The 20700-nt window shown below is 43.1% G+C and overlaps 1 protein-coding gene across 1 annotated transcript in view; it reads left to right on the top strand.

Annotated features, from left to right (window-relative positions):
- Nucleotides 1-20068, top strand: part of tox3 (TOX high mobility group box family member 3) — a gene marked incomplete at both ends in the record, with an annotated part of 37763 nt that extends 17695 nt beyond the window's left edge. The window contains 6 exons of the mRNA XM_079185727.1: nucleotides 4052-4123; nucleotides 11586-11837; nucleotides 18013-18276; nucleotides 18390-18620; nucleotides 18795-18875; nucleotides 19127-20068. Coding sequence (XP_079041853.1) covers nucleotides 4052-4123; nucleotides 11586-11837; nucleotides 18013-18276; nucleotides 18390-18620; nucleotides 18795-18875; nucleotides 19127-20068 — 1842 coding nt within the window. The remainder of the gene's footprint in view (nucleotides 1-4051; nucleotides 4124-11585; nucleotides 11838-18012; nucleotides 18277-18389; nucleotides 18621-18794; nucleotides 18876-19126) is intronic.
- Nucleotides 20069-20700: the final 632 nt, after the last annotated feature.

The following is a 20700-nucleotide window of genomic DNA, read 5'->3' as shown; positions in this document are numbered from 1 at the left end:
AGAGAACACATGCTAGGCTGTGATTACTGAGCTCAAGCTGAACTGTAAAATCGCTTGTCAGCAGTTGATATGTTTCTGGAAAAGCCTGGGCTCTTGATTGAATTAGTTTGGTGGTTTTCAGTGGGGAGGAAGAATGTGTCCAATTTAGTTACCTGCTGACAGACGGCACTGATATTGTGACTGTTTGATCGTTCTTTAAAACCAAGGAACAGCCTTTTGAAGGCTTGGAAACACAGATTTATCTCATTTTCTGTCTTATTTACATGGTAAAATGCTGTGTCATCTTGCATCTTTCCCAGTCATGCCTTATCATTTAATCACCATTGACAAAGCAGTATTCAATGTTCAGATGAAATACGGGCTAGTGCCTGTTTATCTTCCATTTGTATGCATGCAGAGATGGCAGCTGTGCTATCAGAGGCCCTTCAACCGTCTATTCTGTGGATCTTGGTTGTCCAGTTCATGTTTACTGATAGGATCTGTGTGGTTACTCCATCATATTGAGGGTGAGATGGGGTCATGTTGGTGCAATATTGTGTTCACCCTGAGGTTGAAATAATTTTGTTTGCTATAATAGCTGTAAAACACCTTATTTCCCACTGGACATTTCTTCATACAAATATTCCTGCACTGGGATTTAAAACGTGGAGAGAAAAAAAAAATCAGGCATCAAAGTTACATTTGAAAACAGGCTGATATTTGTTGCTTAGAATCTGATTGTAACTGTTTAGTCTGATAATGAATCACATAAGCTTTCACATTGATTCAAGGGGTATCCTTGAAGTTTTATCTCGACTTAGAATAAAAAAAGAAAGGCAGTAATGTGCGTTTAAAGAAAAACTTAGAATTTCCCATTCATCCCATTCACTGCGAGGTTGCTTGGTTTTCTGTCCGCCTGCGATCATGCAGACAGTGGAGTCTTTTCACGTTAGGATCAGGGCCCATGTAAGCTCTTAATTCTCTCCTGTTAAACAGTTGTTGAAGAAATGTGCTGGTGTTGCAGAAGCAGAAATAAAAACACTGAGCGCCCAGTGTTTGCTCTGCCATGTAGCCACGTCTGACTCTTAGTGCGACTCATATTACAGAGCACCTTTAGCCGTGAATTCACTCTGTTAATAAAAGCCCTCTCAGCTACTTTAAGGCACAATTTTGTATGGCTTCCCTTTGGGTGAGATGCTAGTTTCTTGGATGCATGCAACATTGCTGAGCTGTTGCTATAGTGCTTCACTCGATATACAAGTGTATTGTGTGTTCAGGAGCATTTATTTAGCAAAAAAAAGTCAAGTAATTCCACACCTCAACTTTTCATTTTTGTTGCACCCTCGGATTCCAAAAATACTTTCCCGTGCACACACACACACACGCACACACGCACACGCACGGGTTGTTTGGCCCTTCACATGGCAGCTCTCGTCTAGCTCGTCACATCATTTTAATTACAGAGCCTTCATTGTCTGCGCTGACCCATTTTAGCTGCTTGGTCCCTCCAATCACACTTAATTTTATCTGGCATTTGACTCAATCGTCACTGCTGTGAACATGAGTGGCGAATGCCTCCCCCCCCCCCCCCCCCCCCCCCCCCCCCGCAAAAAAATGAATTGGGAATAACAATAATAATCGCCACTCCCTGCTCTGGTTGTCCGCCGGGGCCTCTGGTCCGGGCTGCGATGCGACATGGTGCAGCTTTTAATGGTGAAGATTGATACCACCGGTGGCTGGGGACATTTCTTGGGATGTTAGTCACAGTTCTCGGAGGAGATGGGGAACTGCTCTTAAAGGGCCCTGGAAACGCAGTAAAACATGACTCACAGAGACAGAGACCAGGGAGGTTCACACCGCTAATCAGCCCATGGATTGAACGTGATTATGTTTCCTCTAATGGAGCTAATATGATTCTCGTAATGTCCGTGCTTGCGGTATGTATCTCAGCCATACATCACAGTGTGTTGCTTCCTGATTTGGAAACACTTACATGCTTGTGAAGTAGTCTCACATGGCAAGTAATGGAGTTGAAATGTGTGACCAAGAAGTGCCACCAACAAGTTTGCACGGAACCCGAGACAAAGCTACTCCGCTCGCAGAGACATTTCGCAGCTTTTTTTCTTCTTCTTTCTTTCACACAACAGGCAGGAGAGTGTACAAGCATCTATATTAAAAGTAGCATGAAGATTTCAGACCCGTCTGTATTCCTCTGTTTTTTTTTACCTGAATTCTCAGAGAACTATTTCCAAAGAAGATCTGTTGTCTGCTCACTCTTAAAAAGTCATAATAACATCCAGAGAGACACGGGGACAGGAGAAACAGAGCCGGCCCTGCACAGAGCCCTATCTCCCCCCACAATCACAACAATGTTCCCAGTGCTTGAATAGAGAAGGATATCTCCGAGACTTCAATTTGTTATCTAAAAGAAGAAGAGGGAAGGAGTAACACTTCGCAGATAAGCCCAGCATAAGGTTAATTACCAGCCGAGTGGCTGATGTAACCCAACCATGTCATGTCTCAAAGTTACACACAGCTGGGAAGTGAAGGAGTATTGACAGATGGTTCTCACTTAAGGTGTGTGTGTGTGTGTGTGTGTGTGTGTGTTTATACATTTGTGTGTGCATTTGTGCAAACATGCAAACCCCCAGTGCTCCAGTCAGATATAGTTTAGTGGGGCAGCTCCAGGTAAGGTGGCACCGGAGGCCTAGACAGCACAAACCACCTGCTCCAGCAACTGCTAGCAGAGCTTGTGGCTGCGCTACTCATCGGTGCGTAGCACTGTTAACATTGCTGCTGATTCCCCACTCTCTCTCCAGGGCATAGACTAATTAATGGATACCATTCGCAGTTGATTAGCAGCAGTTCTTTCGGTAATTACATTCGCATACTAACCACTCGGAAGAAAAGGAGAAGGGCAAAAAAAACACAAAGGGCTAGAAAATATATTAATGCACTTCTCAGTTCGCTCTGATCTTAATTTGTTTCCACTATTGTTTGGCTTCTGCTGGGATGAGAAGCCATTTATTTCTCTCTTTCTCTCCGTCCATTGGAGTTCTTCGCCTCTCATAATGTTTTAAGAGAGTGACTTTGTAATAAACACACAAAAGAGATTACCGCCGAGCTTTGTTGAAATTGTGTTCTCAGTGGAACCTCAAGAAGACGCAAACGCGCTGTGACTCTTTCTCCTCCCGTGCCGTGTAGGCTGGGTTTTTGCACTCCTCACTCACAGAGAGGTGCATTGTGCTCCTGGGCCCAGCTGCTAGCCCATAATTCTTCATTCTATGTCCCATTGTTCCTACCTGTCAGCATGGCTGTGTCTCCAAAGAAAGGAAGTGGCTGCCATTTTGCCAGCAGGCTATGTGTGGGTTGGGAGGGAGGGGTATGTTGTGAAAACAGTTTCTTACCAAAGTACAGGGTTTTTAGTAACTCATCAACTGTCTTACACACTGATGTTTGGCTGTTTGGAATGTTTTCTTGACAGTGTGGCACAATTGTATCACCAGTGTTATTCTTCTGATATCAGCTCTGATATTAACAGGTAACATTTTACTTGTTGCGCTAAAACAGGAAATCAGATTATTTATGAGAATGGATACATGTCCAAATCATGTTGGTGAATTCAATTGTAAAACCCCCATTAACCAAAAATGTACTCCAGCCATATTAAAGACACTCCCCGCCTCCTTATTTCCCCTCAGTATCTCTCCTCTCCCATAGTTTATTTGAAGTTAATAACCTGCCACTGCATCTTGATGGCTTTGTGATGCAAACATATCCTTAATTGCCATCCCATATGAGCTGAATAGCCAGACCAGATTCTCATTACCCTGGTTTGAATTGGCCTGGGCCTCTCGCATGCCTCTCGTCATGTCGCAATAATGGCAGAGTGGCAGAATGCGCATGCACAGAGAGAAAAGGGGGTTAACGCTGTGTGTAAACATTCAGAGCCAAGTGTGACAATCTGTTTGAGTGACAGGTGTCCATTATGAAAGGGCAGAGCTCCAGTTGCACTTGATGTTATCTGGACACTAGTAGTCTGATTGTGTTGTTTTTTGTCTTTTTTTTGCAGTTCCAGAACAACAACAACAACAGCTACATGAACATGGCGGAGGCGAACGGTGCTCTGCTCGCTGCTGGTGATGTAAGTATACTTTATTAGAATTCTCTTGTGAATGTGGAAAAGTCAACCAATGCAGACATAACTCGCAATGCAAATGCAGTTGAGGACACATCTAAAGCATGAGCCCTATATTTCACACTGTAAAGCCCACTGAAACATCCATAATAATACATTACAATTTGAATTTCTCCTATGTTTGTCAGAGGAAACATTTTATTTCCTGAAACGCTGCCTGCTCAAATGCTGCCTGTCCCGAGAGCCTCAAAAGACAATAAGCTTACGGAAAGATGAGCTAGACTCACCCTATACTGTCTCAGAGTAACTTCTGAGAGCTGATGCTGATGTGATCTGACTATCTTGACTGCACTCTGTAAGATAAATTGATATCATATGAAGCTATGGTTATAGACGCCTGTTTTCTTCATCTTTTCAAAGTCGTAATGAAAGAGCCCAAAGAGGTGCTATATTTCTGTTACTTTCTGTCTGCTGGCACTTACATAAAGTGCAATGTCACCAACAATCTTGAGTGTGTGGAGCTGCTGGAATAGGTCTGTGTGCTGCACTGTGGCATTGAAAGAAAGAAGGGAACAGTTGTTTCTCTGGAGGTATAAAGCTGCCTCTCTGAGCCATAGTAGTCCTAACAGTGTGCTAAATTTACTTGTTCTATTCCCCCTCCACCCACTCCGCTGCCCTGTCATTAGAGACAAGTGCACCAAAAATACCCATCATCCTCTGTGGTTCAAACGGGCCAATCTCATCCAGTGTAGCAGGGGAGATTGATCTGGCTTCAAAACATACAGCAAAGCATCATTACATCACTCCTAAATAGAGAGATAGATGTCACTGTTAACCCGATTGTTTTCATTCACGTCACTTGGGCAGTTGGGATGCAATTGTGACATTCAAGCTCAGACAGAAGTGTTTTGAGTGGCCACTTCACAAAGCCACAGAGTGTTATGGAAGAAGTTTAATTTTCCCCCACTTTTACGCTGAGTGGGTGCATCCTCTGTATCCAGTGGCTGCTGGGGCCCACTGTAACGGGGACCACGCCGACACAAGCTGCTTGGAGAGCGTTCAACCCCCAGCTGTGAGGGCCCACTGTGGCATCCAGGGAACAGGGGGGGGGGTGGGCAGGTTTTTATTATTATTTCTTTTTAATTTTTATTTTTTTTATAAAAACAGCCTAGCTCATTTGCATTTCATCAAAAGGAACAACTGTTTCCAGTGTTAGGGCACAGATGGTATTGTGCTTAGGAGAGAACGAGAGAATAAGTCTTCAGCATTGGATTTTATTTTCCCTGAGAGCCCACAGTATTGTTTGTCGCAACCAGAGCTAAATTAAGGTTAATTTGACTTCCACTTTGAGGTTTCACTCTATCTCCACTGTAATGCTATATTAATCTACTTGATGTGCCTGCCCTGGGCTCAGGTTTCAGTGGGAAAGGAAGTGTCCTTTATGAGGGCTCCATGATGAACAGCCAACTTTGACAGCAGGCTAAGTTTATGCAACCACATTTGTTTAGCTATTGTTCTCTAATCAGAACCAGTGGTGTACTGCATACAAAGATGCACCCTCTATGTCGTTTATGAAGATTAACTGCTACTTGGTGGGTAGCTTCACCTCTTTCTCCAAAGAGGTCTGATTAAATGAGCATTAGCTTTGAGTTATAAATTGAACATATGCACAAATATTTGGCCTGTAGGTTCAGTTGTTAGCAATGCTGTAGCGCTAACATGCATTTGCATCGTCGCACATAATATTCTCTAAATGTTTTTTTCTAATTTAAACTTTAACATTGATCGCTGTTAGAAACACATCCCTTGTTGCAACATGTTTTCTTATTTTCCCGTAATAGCATTGTACCTTCCATCAGTTAGCGCCAGTGCTTAGCTTCAGTCTGGTGAAAGTTAACTGCTTGAACAATGACAACGGTCAGCAACTTTGCAGCCCTTTTGTTTTCCAACCACCTGTTGTTTTACATGAAGAAAATGCAATGCGAGTGTTTCGTTGTTTCACCTAATAATTTAGTGAGACTATATAACTTTTGCTAACAGCTGCCACTGTGGCCACAAATTTCAACATGCGGGAAAATGTTAAAATATAGTGTAGCGGTAATACAAGTAGAGTCATAAAGGCAGTGACCTGACTCACTAATGTTAGTGAATCAGCAAAACTTAAGCCATACCTACCAAAAGATAGCAAACCATAACTAGGGATGCACGATTATAGCCAAAATGATAATCATGATTATTTTGATCAATATTAAGATCCCTGTTATTTATGTGGATTGTTTATTGTATTTAGGGACAAAATAGTTTTATCTTTCTGATTGCAGCCGGAACATTCAGGAACATTCAGGAACGTTTTTAACAGCTCCTTCTAAAAGTGAAGCCAAAACTTGGCCATCGCCCCCTGGTGGCTGGCTGTCCGTTTAGGAAGCGCTTGATTTGATCTGCAGCAGAGTTTTCTATAAGTGTAGCACGCATTTTAAATGTCAATAAGCAGTCCCTCATATTTATTTCATTGTGGGAAGCGAAAATCGTGATTGCGATTAATATTTGATTAATTGTGCGTCAGTAACCGGTCAAGTGAGACTGTAGCGGCAGAGTGTTTTGCTAATGAATAAAGCTTCTAATTTAAAAGAGGAATAATGTAATATTTCTTTCTTGAAAAATACATTTTCATTTTCATTTTTATATATATATAATATATATATATATATATATATATATATTGCTGTCCTGGATTTGACTGTTGGTTCAAAGAAAATAGTTAATAAATTAAGCATTACCCCAAATGCGTTGAGCTGAATAGAAACCAGTCTACATCCAGTTACTGTTTGTCTGAGCAAAACACACTATACATTTACAATAACAGTATGGATTGTGCTCGCGGCAGAATGCTTCTACATCAGAACAGCAGACCTGTATTTGCCGTTTAGATGGCTGGTGTATCATTTACCGTATGCACTTAGAGGATGAGATAAGATGACCTTGGTGTGCCTGGTAAAGCATACATTCTAGCAGGGAAAGCTTGACTGCTTCCCTCAAGGGAAAAGGATACTGTACACCGAGTTTGTGTTCCACTCAGATGTATCACTTTACTTTCCTAATCAAATTAGAGATGTGTAATGAACTATAAATATGTAGAAATGGACTACAAATGATCCAAATTTGAAATAATGTTGATTAGGGGTGCCATGGTTGATGTTGTCATTTGAGTAGCTGCACTCTGCCCGTCTAGATATTTGAAACTGGATCCTCAATCCTGCCTCTATTGATTCTGAGGCCTATTATGTGCAGTAATTGCATGCTGCTGCCTTTAACAAGTCTTGGTTATTGCATCTGTGAATTACATTACTACGTTTATTGAAGGGCTGGGAATATTGCCTGAAAAGCTTTCTCTTGCTCTTTGTGCTGATATTGAAAGAGCACCAAGGCAGCACTAGGATAAAATATCGGAAGGGAAAACTCACTGATACACGTCTCCTAGTCAACTCAATGCATGTTTCTTTTGTTGTTAACATTGTTTTATTGTTACAGTATAACAATATAAAGCAGCATAATGCATGTTTAAAACAAGATTTGTTGACCCTTTGCATTAAAGTCACTTTTAGCCATGCTAAGACTGAAATATCCCCACTATTGAATGGAATATTGAATTTATTTTGCGTAGACGTTCATGTTCCCCAGAGGATGAAGCCTCAGAAGGATATTTCACAGGCGATATTACAAATATGTTTTCACTCATCTCTTGAAATATATCAACATCTGACAGATGGATGGCAGAAGATGTTTTGTGTTTCTCAGACGATGTACATGACTTTAATGATCCCGCGACTAAATTCCTCTCGTGCCACCGTTCATTTCACATGTTTTTTTTATGAAATGTCTCAACTACTGAATGGGTTCTACAGACGTCCGTGACCCTGTCAGTATGAATCTTAATTATTTTGATGATTCCCTGACTTTTCATCTAGCACCGCCCTCAAGTCAACATTTTAATTTGACTAAATACTTCCAGAACTAATAACATTCCTATCAGCCACAGCTGTACTTTGTGTTTACTGCTGATTATCAAATGTTAGCATGCTAACATGCTAAGATGGTGAACATACGTATACCTGCTAAACATCAGCATATTATCATTGCCCTTGTGAGCAGGTTAGCAGGCTGACGTTAGCATTTAGCTCAAAGTGCTGCTCTGGCTGAAGACTCTTCGTTTATCTCACTATTTGGTATTTACTGCTGTGCATCATCGTGTAATTCAGATTATTATTAATTATTGGGGGAGGTTTGTTTGTCACCACATACTAGATAAACCCCACTATTAGATTGTTTTAGTTTGTCAGGTAGAATATAACGACTATTAGAATGAATTGCAGTACAGTTTAGTTCAGTTCAGGTTTACCACTGAAGCCTGGAGATTTCCCACACACCTGCTGAGGATCCTCATGCTGGCTACTTCAGGCCTCTCTGTTACAAGCCCTGCTCTGCCCTCACACCACTGGCCCCGGTGGCTGCCAATGGAAAGACACACACACACACACACACTACTGTCTCTCTCTCTCTGTGTGTGTTGTGCTGTCCCCTGCCCACCCTTTTAACATGTACATGCCTGCACATCCCAAGCCAGCATCTGGCTTGGCACTTGGCTCCGCTGAGCCTTTCAGAACAATTTAAATGGATAATCAGGCTGGTGATGCGAAGAAAGTGGATTGTGCATCTCTTAATCTCTGATCAGAGCCCCCTAAGCCGCTCCTGGTGCAGAATTAGACTGGCTTTATGTGAAATGACACTAGACAGTGTGCAACACTGTAACACTCTGTGGGTTCCAGTAAAAGCTGGCTCCTCTATGGGGAGAGGGTCTTTTCTTCGCAGACAGTTGACATCTTCCATACCCCCACCCCCAAAGAGACACAAACGCCATGTCTCCATTATCAGTGCCTCTGGTGCAGATGTTAATTTGTATCATCATTAACAAAGAGATGCAATGCACACAAGCTCTTGATACTGATCTTGCTCTATCTTCCCTCCCCCACAGTTGTTTGTTCTGTTTCTAGCTTCTACTTCTTTAGCAGACACTAAACACCAGCATTCCTCTCCTCCAAGTACATGTCTGCGTTTTGCTTAAAGGTCACAGTCATGCTTGTGCTGCTGTCCTACAAAAGTGGCGCTCACCTCAGCCAACCTTCTTCTTTGACACCTCAAATCTACATGTTGCCTCTGTGATTCAGGCCACAATGCAGCAGCCTGGATCCAGTGGCCTAATATAGTCCTGCCCTGATTCACCTTACACGGTGTAACACCACTGGAAACCTACTCGCATCAGCAAAAGGTTTCTATAGAAGCGCAAGAGCAAAATCATGTAAGTGATATGTTTCCTCCCTCGAAAGCATTCCTGCAAGGGCTTATGGGGATAAATATGGTCAAAGTATCACAGCCAGTGCAGCGTATCTGTACTGGGCAAGGCAAGATCAAGATACTTTTCTGTCAGAGGTATTGTGAGAGTGTGCCGGTGTTTTCACATCACTACATGATAGGATACAGATGAGACCATCGATCTCAAAGCTGGTGTGGAGGTTGACCCAACTCTGCAGGGGATGTTGAAAAAGATGAATGAAGACTGCGATGATAAACGATCTCTGATCCTTCCAATGTGCTACCGGAATTTGTTGTCCATGACTCATGACAATTTTGTTTTATATATATATATATATATATATATGTTTTATTTTTTTTATAAACACTGCGTTTTGATTCACATGCTGCTGAACAGGCATTATTGTGAACTAAGTTCTGGAGGCTTTTGAGCGGACTGAAGCATAATATGACAGCAGAGGACTCCTAGTAAATGGCTCCTACTGAAGGTGCTCGTGATTTATTCTGCACTCTGTGAGCCAGAGGCCAGGGCTGTGATGAATATGACCTTAGCTCCTTTTGAAAGGAGAACTGATTCTCTAGCACTGAAAAGTGAAACAGTGGTATGGGAAGCAGGAAGGGAGAGAGAGAGAGAGAGAGAGGGAAGGAACTCTATTTGCTGCCTTTGCCACTGGAATTCATCAGTGCTTGTCATGACAGCTGCCCTGAGTAGGCAATGAATTAGTTTCAAGTGTCTGTGTGCTAAAGCAAACAGGGGGAACATTAATACTCCCTAATCAAGGGCTTTGTTGGCATATTCCCTCCGTTGTCTCCCTTCTGTTATTCTATCCCCTACTGGAGACAGAAAGACACGGAGGACATGCCCGGTTAGCTTTGTTGTTGAACATAGTGTGCTCTGTTTGCAGATCATGCAACTCTCAATACCAGGTTTATAGGTTTCAGGTTAGGGTAGGAGGTTGATTCCCATGGGATAAGCCTAAGCGATGATGCTTAACATGTGCCTAAGCAATGTAATGTTGTCACATTTGTTAAGAGTGAGCCAACCAAGAGTGAGGCAAACCAGCTGCCCTTTCAAAGAAGCAGGGTTTATCTCCGAAAGTGAGGCACGATCATCTCCAGGACTCCCAGTCCCGTTGAAAATGAAAAGCAGGTGTGTGAAAAGGTGAAACCGCCTTGCGGGAGACTCATCGGTGCCCGTTTGAATTGGTTTGAACGCCTGTTTACTCCGTTCTTTTTGGCCTATTAGCCAATTATTTTCATGCCAGGATTGTGCGACACATTCCAAAATGTTGATGCGGTCGCTGGAGGCAGGTCTTAAACAGTAACGTAGAAGTGAACTGAGGCTAAGAAAGTAGCGTTTGGGGTCAACCTGAAGCACATAGTGTATGTGTTTCACAGCAGCTTCCTGATGCAAGCAGTGTGCAAAGTGCTAGCAGCTAAAATCATGTCTGCACACATGCGTGTGGACTTGCAGTGTGGTCATTGTGATGTTATGAATATATTGGCTTTCCACAGAGTAGCTTAATGCAATGTGCGGATGAAAACAAGACCCAAGTAGGTGAACAGTCCCATCTCCAAGAAGGCACATAAGCAAATTAAGTGTGACCAAAAGCTTTAATTCGAAAGGCAGAAGGATTAGGCTGTTTGATGAGCAGATTTAAGGGTGCAGGCAAGGGGAACATAAAGGAACACTTCTGGCCAAGCGTAATAATCTTTGAAAATGTTCTTTAAACCCATCTCCCTGTGACGTGTATTTTCACCGCACTTCAACCCAACATCTTCCATCCCTAAGATTAAGGGCTTTTATCATGTATCGTCTCTCTCCCGTGATTGCTGCTTGATATTTTTGCTTTTGACGTCTTCCTCTGCGTTCGCTCTTTTTTCCTCAAAGTGGACTTTAATAGGTTTATGAAATGTTACATCTTAGTGCACTTACAGACAAGTGTATTACCACTCTACCAAAACAGTCCCTGTCTTAAACAAAGTTGTCTGATTTAATCCCTGAAGGTTTCCTTCCGGCATGTTGGAGAAGGCCCACCTCAGAGAATGTTTCCTTCCTGTTTTGTGCTGCTGGATTTCATGATTTCCCTCTTCCTTGCAGACTTTCCACACGCCCAGCTTGGGAGACGAGGAGTTTGAGATTCCTCCCATCACACCTCCACCTGAGACGGAGTCTGGTCTGGGTCTATCGGAAGTGGACTCGCCTTTCCCAGCAATGCCAGAGACCCCAGTTACTCACAGGGGTCTCTTAATCCCCCAGTTCCCCCCTCAGAGCCTGGATCTGCCCTCTATTACCATCTCACGCAACATGATGGACCAGGAAGGGGTGTCTGTCAACAACGGCCAACCTGTGGTGAGCACTGCAATGCACATACCGCACCAGCAAATAAAGAAGTCTATTTACTTTCTGCGACGAGAGAAATGTTCTCCTCACATGTCAACACACCGAAAGCCTGCACTAGTGCTGCTCCAGTATGTGTCCTTCTTGTAGCTGCAGCTCCAGATGTGGTTTTTGATGATGTATCCAAACTAACAGATAGGACTTAAAAGTATCCACCCCTGGACACCCCTGATATCAGAAGCATACAGTCCTTAAATGAGCCCTTTTACTGAACCAAAATGTCACCTTCACAGTTTTTGTATGCCTCCTGTTGTCCCTGCATCTGGCACAGCATCTGGCCTTGTTTACAACACAGGAGGTATATGATCACATTAAGTAAATGTCATGATATTATGTTACTTACTTTGAGGAATTTTTTTTGGGAGTGTGGATGATCTCCCTCTGTAAGGTGAGCAGATGTGATTAGATCACAGGTGTTAAAGTACAAAGCACATCCAGTCCCAGAAGAACAGAGAAAATAGGACCCAAAAGTGCCACCGTTTCACATGCTCATATTTAATTAATTCATGTTGCCTCCAGAAGCCCCTTTTTTTCTGTTGTAAATGCCGATGCATGCTTCTGTCCAATGTCACACGAGGTCTTCAGAAAAAGACACACGCTTTTGTTTGGAGTTTAGGATCAGCTTTGTCTCTGTGTAGTGTAGAATAACCCTCTACTTTTAGCTAAATCCTCCTTTCCTCTGATATGGATGGTCAAACATGGAACTGTAGATGAAATAATCACTCTCTCTATGTTGCCCGGTGCTATAGATTGTGAGATTGTTGTATTGGGGTGGAAAGGCATTTTTCAAATGCCACAATCATAGAAGCAGTGAGGAGGAAAAATGGAAATGTCACTGGCTGAGTACTTGTCTTACAGACCTATTATAAAAATGGAAGATTCATTTAGAAAAGGTGCCATGATAATTGTAACTTTGAGTAAATTAAATGTAGTTTAGACCACCTGCAACCCCTCAACCCCCCCCCCAACACATTTGTTAAATCACATTGATATTAGAGATATTTATTTACATTCCATACGGGAAGGGGGCTATAAAACTTTACAGCTCTTTTCCCTGCTTCCATGCTTCTGGCATGTAAAATAATTGCTGCTTTTAAAATATCTTCGCCGCATACAGTAAGTGAGCCCCGGAAGGCTTTTGCCTAAAGAATTTTCATTTCATGGTCAGTTAAGCTTTCTACATCTGGAAGAAACGGAACCTTGACACAATTACATTCCTGACTGTTCTCGCGACTTGCTGGAGGATTAGATTTGATTCTCAAACATTATTCCTCTTTAACACCATTTGCATGGCTCATGTCTCTGATTGTGCGGAGACTCTATTAAAAACTGAGGGGAGAATGTGGGGTTTTCTGCTCCTTGCCTCGTGGCTTTGTCGTCGGCACACTACTAACTTGTTATCAGTCATCACACATTGTAGCTCGTGGTGGCCTTTCATTTCTCCTGTAAATGGGATTGATCCCTAAAAGTCTCGTGACAATGCCCTTTTAGAAATTCTATTCATCTATGGTTTTATCTTTGCCTTGAAAAGGGAACGCAACTTTTAAATGAGATAAGTAACGGCGCTGTTTGCAGTGTATTCTATACACAGAGACAATGATTTACGAAGGCCCTAAGAGGGGTGTTTTGTCATTTTGTCAGCACACTGATAAAGGAATGACAACCTTATATACATGATTACATTCGGTGGTATTTGTTATGGCTGCAGGGGCAAACAAATAAACCGTGCACTATTGCAATTACATTTTTCATCAAGTCCGCCATGCTCATATTTCCCAAACACTTGTCTTGGTTTTCTTTCTTTCTACAAGCTTACTGGTGGGGAATATTTAGTGTGTGTGGAAGCCTGTCTTCTTATCAGAACTTAATGAGAAACCCAAGCAGTGAATATACCTGGGCTATTTTCAAAAGCTTCTTCCATGTCATTGCATTGCCAAGTGTTCCGCTAATTCCTCTCCCCATAATGTTCAGCGTATGTCTTGCAAATTGGCCACAGATGCCGGTCTTCTACAAAGAGAAATACATTTTCTCAGCTTCAATGTGCCTGGCAAGCCATGAATCTGAAGTCATTATTTATTTAATCTGCTCTCCTAACAAGCTTCTGACTCTCATTTTTGTCTCCCAGCATGTGTCCTCCTGATTTGTGATTGAATCGCAATAGTGCCAAATAGTACTGGAGTTGGGGCTGCCAGTATTGCTTTATTCACAATTTCTTCTCGATTTTCTCCCTGCTGCACAGCGAGGGTCTCTGGGTTCTATTTCAAAAAACACCTGGTGCCTTCACCGCACTTTAGGCTTCCCTTGACACATGTTGGCATGCACTGAAACATCCTCCACGCTTGGATTCCAAACCTACAGTAACTAGTTTTATAAATTGTTAATTTCAATATTTAGGAGAAATGAGCCCTGCTGTCTCATTCCATTTGCGGCGATGCATTATATATGTTTCATTAACAACTAGCTGTTTCTACATGTCATTAGCTCTACAGCAGCAAACGTATAGTCTGTTTGGAGCACATGCATCATGCTAGATGAAAGCAAGGCTGAGAAAGAGATTTGCAGTTTGTTGTTCACATGATTTGATATGCCTTGATATTGTGTAGATTGCCAGAGTATAATACCCTGGGTTTCGACTGGTCAGAAAACACTATATCTTGAATCAAATGGAACATGTGAGCACTGTTGCAGAAAGCATGTTTTTCTACACTTCCCTCTTATCTCCCTTCCAAGCCAAGAAGCACTGACATGAGTTGTACATCAATTTAAGAGAGTGGATTTCTTTTTTTTTCCTTCTCTCGCTCAGTTTCTTTTTTTCCTTTCTCCCTCGACAGACGGCTATTGTGACATATTGGGTCAGTCAGAAATGAAAGATATTCATGCAGGCATGCAATACTTGTAATGAAGTCTCAGCTTGACCTTCTGCATGATTGATTCTGTAATTTACTTTTCTCAGGCAGCTCTCAAAATGAAATGATGTCATGTTGGACAAGTTTTAAATACCCATAATGCATCGGGAGAAAGGGGGGAATGGGTCAGTGGCTGTACCGGACCAAGGGGAGGGAACCTACTGGCCTCAGAGTCTGATGGAGGGGGGAGGGGGGGGGGGGGGGGGGGGAGAACAGGGAAGAAGAAGAGAGATCTGTTTTTAAGTGGGGGTTAGAGGTTGGGAAGATAGATGGACTGAGTTTGAGCACCACAGAGAGAGAAAGAGAGAGAAGTGTGTTTGACTGAGACGGGGCAGGGGAAAGAAAAACAATTTATCTTCATGCTATTATAGCCTTTACCGGCATTCAAAATTCCATTTTTCTCATTTGGCTTAAGCACAGACTTCAGCAGGTTGCTGAAAATGGAGGAGAAAAAAAATAAAATGGTGTACCCATTTAGAAGGCGAGTAAAGGAATATGTGCAGAGCACTGATAAACTATCTTTAATAGGACTGACCTTTCATGCTGGCGAAAGTTACTGGGGGATTCATCCTTATAATTACCATATAGATGATTTTACCCCTCTCCTGCCATGGAACATTTCCAAGAGCTCTGGCATTGATTGAATGGAAATTGAACTTGTTAACATTCTTTTCAGCCTGTTACAGCTCAGTACATGGTGCCACTGTTCACAAAGTCTCCTTAAATTCTGATTTCCAATATCTTAAAGACGGTAGCCTGTTTTCATTGACATCAGTGTTGAGATTTGTATCACTTGGTGAATGCAATTTTTGTCCAGCTGCTGTGTTTATTGGCCTGCATTTTTTGTGGAAAAGGTTTCACTCGTTGTCAATAGCGTTTTCCTTTGTTGTTTTCTTTTTTTTCTCATTGTTATTCTTCCGAACGCTTTATGCGGCTCTGTGTGGAGTGTTTGCTGTGTTAAGTGTGGATGAGGCCAACAATAATGTACAAAACAAACTATTTTCCTTCTTTTTATTATGTTGTTGCCAGCTTTTTCAGATTCCACTTTAAACGCAACACAATGGGGAATATTACAAAATGAATTTGCATTTTAAAAAAACAACCTTTATTGATTTGAGAGTAGATTTCCGCTTGTTAGTGTTTGACCGTACAAACGCAGGCAGACAGCACACCTACACACACACACACGCGCGCACACACACGCAGGGCACATCTGGTCACTGTGTACTCAAGATAAGGACGTATTTGCAGATTTACGATGACTATCAAAATATCTAGTTAGATGTCTGCTGTGACTGCTGACAATACTGCAATCAAAATGCAAATGAGGAAGTAGAAGAACATACATAAACATCCTAGGACCAGATTCATATTCACAATCAAGGCAAATGTTACCTAAGATTATTTCTTTCACTGTGTTATTATCTTTTCATTCGAATCAGACATGCTGATGCTGGCATTTCTCCGACGTAACAGTCATCGTTGTTTTGTTACACAGGGTGAAAATTGCTGCTGCTCCAGCTATTGCGATAATATGTGATAAAATAAGGCATTTAGCAGGCTGTTGGATGTGATATGATTAAGTGTTTAACCGTGGTCATCAGTGCATATTTCTTTTTTTAAACGCACAACATCCAAAGGCCATTCAGAAGAAATCACCATATTCCAAACAAATGGCAGAATGGGCCATTGCTCTAAGTCAAAACTGCGTCATTTGGATTCGGCAAAAGTGTTATTATACAGATGGCCACGACTAATGAGCTCAGTGTGTGCGTCTTTGATGTTCGCAGCGAGCAGAGAGCAAACTGCGAGCCATCGTGTTCTCAGTAATGAAGATGACAATAGCACTTGGAACATGCCGTGTTGCAGATATGTAAATCACAGTCATTTGGTCACAGGCTTGTTTATTGCAGCTTTTTATTTGCGAGAAAACTGAGAGCTTCCATATTTGAAGCATCGCGACAATATGTCTTCAATTTCTCCCCCACCTTCGGCTCACCTTTCGCAGAGTCCTCCTCGCACGTGTAAATACAAATCCGCTCTCACTTCATAGATTGTATTTATGATAAGCAGTAGACATGGCATATGAGAAAGAAATGGATTGCAGATCCAATATGTTTCTGTCAGAAATGGTGTTACAATATTGTTTTTGAAGGCGCACATTCATAAGGGTCTTTCAATAAAGCCAGGTGTGTGGGTTTATGATGTGTTGATGTTGGGAGAGATTGAGTTTGTGCTGCTGAATACCAGATGGATGTACCCAGGGAGAACAAATCACCTTTTCTGTTGTGTTCCTCGGTTCCATGTCAGCTCTGCTTGCTCTCTGATCAGTCTTCCCTCTGGGGAGCTGGCAGTCCTTGTAATTTCATCCTCTCCACATTCAATGCAAACATGTTGCATGCACCTTCACTGAGCCTCTCTTTCAAGAACCAAACGTTTTCCCAGGAAATAAACGGAAAAGAGATTTTGAAGATGTTATTAGATTGTATACTGTATGGTAGAAGTGAGGGGAGCTGTCCACAGCCCTTAAGCTTCAAACCTTCAGCCAGTTAATTTATGGAGTTGATTATACAGCAGTATTTTTATTTTTTGTACCACTCTGGCAGTCAAACATGATCTATGAAAGGTGCCTAGGAGTTATAACCTAAAAGTAGCGTTACACTAAAGCATATAGGCTTGCGGCCGCCTCAATCTTAACTGACATTTAGGTGCATGCATTCTAACTGCGACTCCAACAGTCCTTTTATTGTGGCATTTGAAGTTATGTACCACAGCACCGGGGAACTGAGTCCACTGTTCCCCTCCAGGGACCGGCCAGTCAAAAGCTGTGTCACAGATTTCCATACAATAGAGTTTTGAAATGAATCAACCGAGCTGTGTAGCCATCTATTACTGGCTTATAAAGTTGTCTCCTCGGGTGTCGAGATAATTTATCATGGCCTGTAATAGAGACATTTAAGACCCGAGACATAGTGACATGTGATCTGCCACATGACAATCCGCAGAATCCAATGACCCGATTTCCCCTCTAGTACGGAGATACAGCTTCATGAGCTTTGGGGTGTCATAGTGAGTACAGAGATATCTCTGCGCTGGAGAAAGGAGGTGGGAGTCTATGCAGCCAAACCTTGAGAGCAGTATGAAAGGGGAAAGGGATCAATGAAATTTGATTATTATTTTCTTAACAAATGTCTTTTGCTTTTGTATCAATTCCTTTACAGAATGTTGGACCAGGCCATCTTCGCCAGTACCCACCCAACCCAGCCATGGTGATGAAGTCCATCATCAGTATGAACAGCCCCAATGGGATGTTATCACGGAATCAGCTGACCACCATCAACCAGTCCCAACTCAATGCGCAGCTGAGCCTAAACATGGCAGGACCCAACATCACCCATACTTCCCCATCACCGCCTGCCAGCAAGTCCGCCACACCGTCTCCCTCCAGCTCCATCAACGAAGACGACCAGGACGAAGGCAACAGGGTGAGCGAAGTTGGAATTCAGTCATGTTACCGTATTAAGTCGTATTTGTAGGGAATTAACCAGCTGATGTAATAGACATTGTTTTATACATTTCGTTATCTCAATCATTGCAGGTCATTGGAGAGAAGCGACCAGCTCCCATAGATCCCGTAAAGAAGCCCAAGACCCCTAAGAAGAAGAAGAAGAAGGATCCCAATGAGCCTTCGAAGCCGGTCTCGGCTTATGCCCTGTTCTTCAGAGACACCCAGGCCGCTATCAAGGGTCAGAATCCCAACGCCACCTTTGGAGAGGTGTCCAAGATCGTGGCCTCCATGTGGGACGGTCTGGGAGAGGAGCAGAAGCAGGTACTACAAAGTTTGATTATTCAGACTAGTCTAGTTACAAAAGGTTACATCATCAGAAGCAAATGTATGTACAGTACGTGATCTGTGTAATGTACTCTATATTTTAAAAGGAAGGATCTCCAATTGATAAGAAGCCTTATGTGTCCATTCACACGTACCTTTGTGTCATCACAGGTTTACAAAAGCAAAACAGAAGCTGCCAAGAAAGAATATTTAAAAGCCCTTGCCGCATACCGCGCAAGCCTGGTTTCCAAGGTGAGAAACTGTTCCTTCCTTTCCCATCAAAAATGTGTGAATTGGATGGAAAAAGTTTATTCAATCTTCTTTGTATTACATTGTGCACTGTGATGTTGTAGAAAAGTTTTTTTTGTAATGAGAAAAACAACTGAAGCAATTTGATGTCCAGAAACTTTACAGTATACCTGTAGATAGAGGAAATGGTATTCTTCAGAGGGGAAAACTGTGGCTTTGTAGATAAGTTTGGATATTTTTTTCCCCCCATGCAGGCTGCTGCAGAATCAGCTGAGGCCCAGACTATCCGCTCGGTGCAGCAGACCCTGGCCTCCACCAGCCTGTCCCCAGGCCTGGTGATGCCTTCACCCCTCCACCAGCACCCTTCCATGTCTGCAGCTGCCCTGGCTCTCCAACAGGGCCTACCACGGGCCATTGCCCCAAAACCTCTGCAGATGAGACTAGGGGGCAATCAGATCGTGACCTCGGTTACCGTCTCCCACCCGAACATGTCCTCCGGGATGCCACCGCAGCTGCTCGGCCAGATGGGTGCCGGAGGGGGCATGGTGGCGGGTGCCCAGTCCACAGCGGTGTCTCAGATGAGCCCACCGGTGCAGCAGCATGCGATGCAGCAAATCCAGCAGCAGCAGCAGATGCAGCAGCATCTCCAGCACCATCAGATGCAGCAGCAGCAGATGCATCACCAGCAGATCCAGCAGCAGATGCAGCATCAGCATTTCCAACACCACCTCCAGCAACAGCTGCAGCAGCACCACATGCAGCAACAGCAGCAGCACCCACAGCAGCAGCAGCACCAACAACAGCAGCACCCACAGCAGCACCAACAACAACAGCAGCACCAACAACAACAGCAGCACCAACAACAACAACAACAACAACAGCAGCACCAACAACAACAACAGCAGCAGCAGCAGCAGCAACAACAGCAGCAGCAGCAGCAGCAGATGCAGATGCAGCACATGCAGATGCAGCATCAGCTGCACCAGCAGCAGATTCAACATCTCCAGCAGCAACAGCAGCAGCAGCAGCAGCAGCACCAGTCCCAGTGTTCCCCACCCCAGCACTCTCCTGGTACACCCCATTCAGTGGGAGGCTCTGCATCGCTCGGCAGCCCCCAGCCGGCTCCACAGCAGCAACCACACCCCTCCCAAATCCAGGCCCACGCCCAGGTCCTGTCCCAAGTCAGCATTTACTGAGCCAAATGGAAATCCTATCTCACAGAACAGGAATAGAATAAAAGCATCACTCCCCGTTGCTTTTCTAAGTTGCACTTAAAAAGTGTGAGAGATTTAGAATGTTATACAAAGAACTTGTCCATTGTTATAGACGGATATGCACACGCGTGTACAGGGGGTAAACATGTTAACTGGGTTTTTGTCTATAAAATAGGCTGAGCTATGACAGAAGCCTGTTAAGGCGAGCTCCCAGTGTTTGTTTATTTGTTTGTTTGTGCGGTCTTTCAGTTGTCAATTTAAACTGACTGGGCACACAATATGTGGAAAGATGTGTGTCTTTCACTGTTTTATTTAACAATAAAGCTTTATTTATGAGGCCAGAGTTGTCAGTTTGAATGCCTTTCAACAAAAGGATTTCTATCAGCTCTTACCTGGACTGAGTGACTCAGAGGATCTTTGCTGGAAACCAGTAACCCACACGTCAGTCTTTGTTCCCACACTGGCCAGTAATTACCGAGACATTCTTTACTCAAACCTTTATCTCTCACCCGTCGCAGATGTAACTGTTTTAACAATGGCTTGGAGGAAATGGTTGATCAAATCATCACACGTGATATTTGAACACATTTAAATCATGTCACCAATGCAGAAAA

Source organism: Pholis gunnellus (genome assembly GCF_910591455.1).
Source record: "Pholis gunnellus genome assembly, chromosome: 1".
NCBI lineage: Eukaryota > Metazoa > Chordata > Actinopteri > Perciformes > Pholidae > Pholis > Pholis gunnellus.
This window is presented reverse-complemented; position numbering and strand designations above follow the sequence as displayed.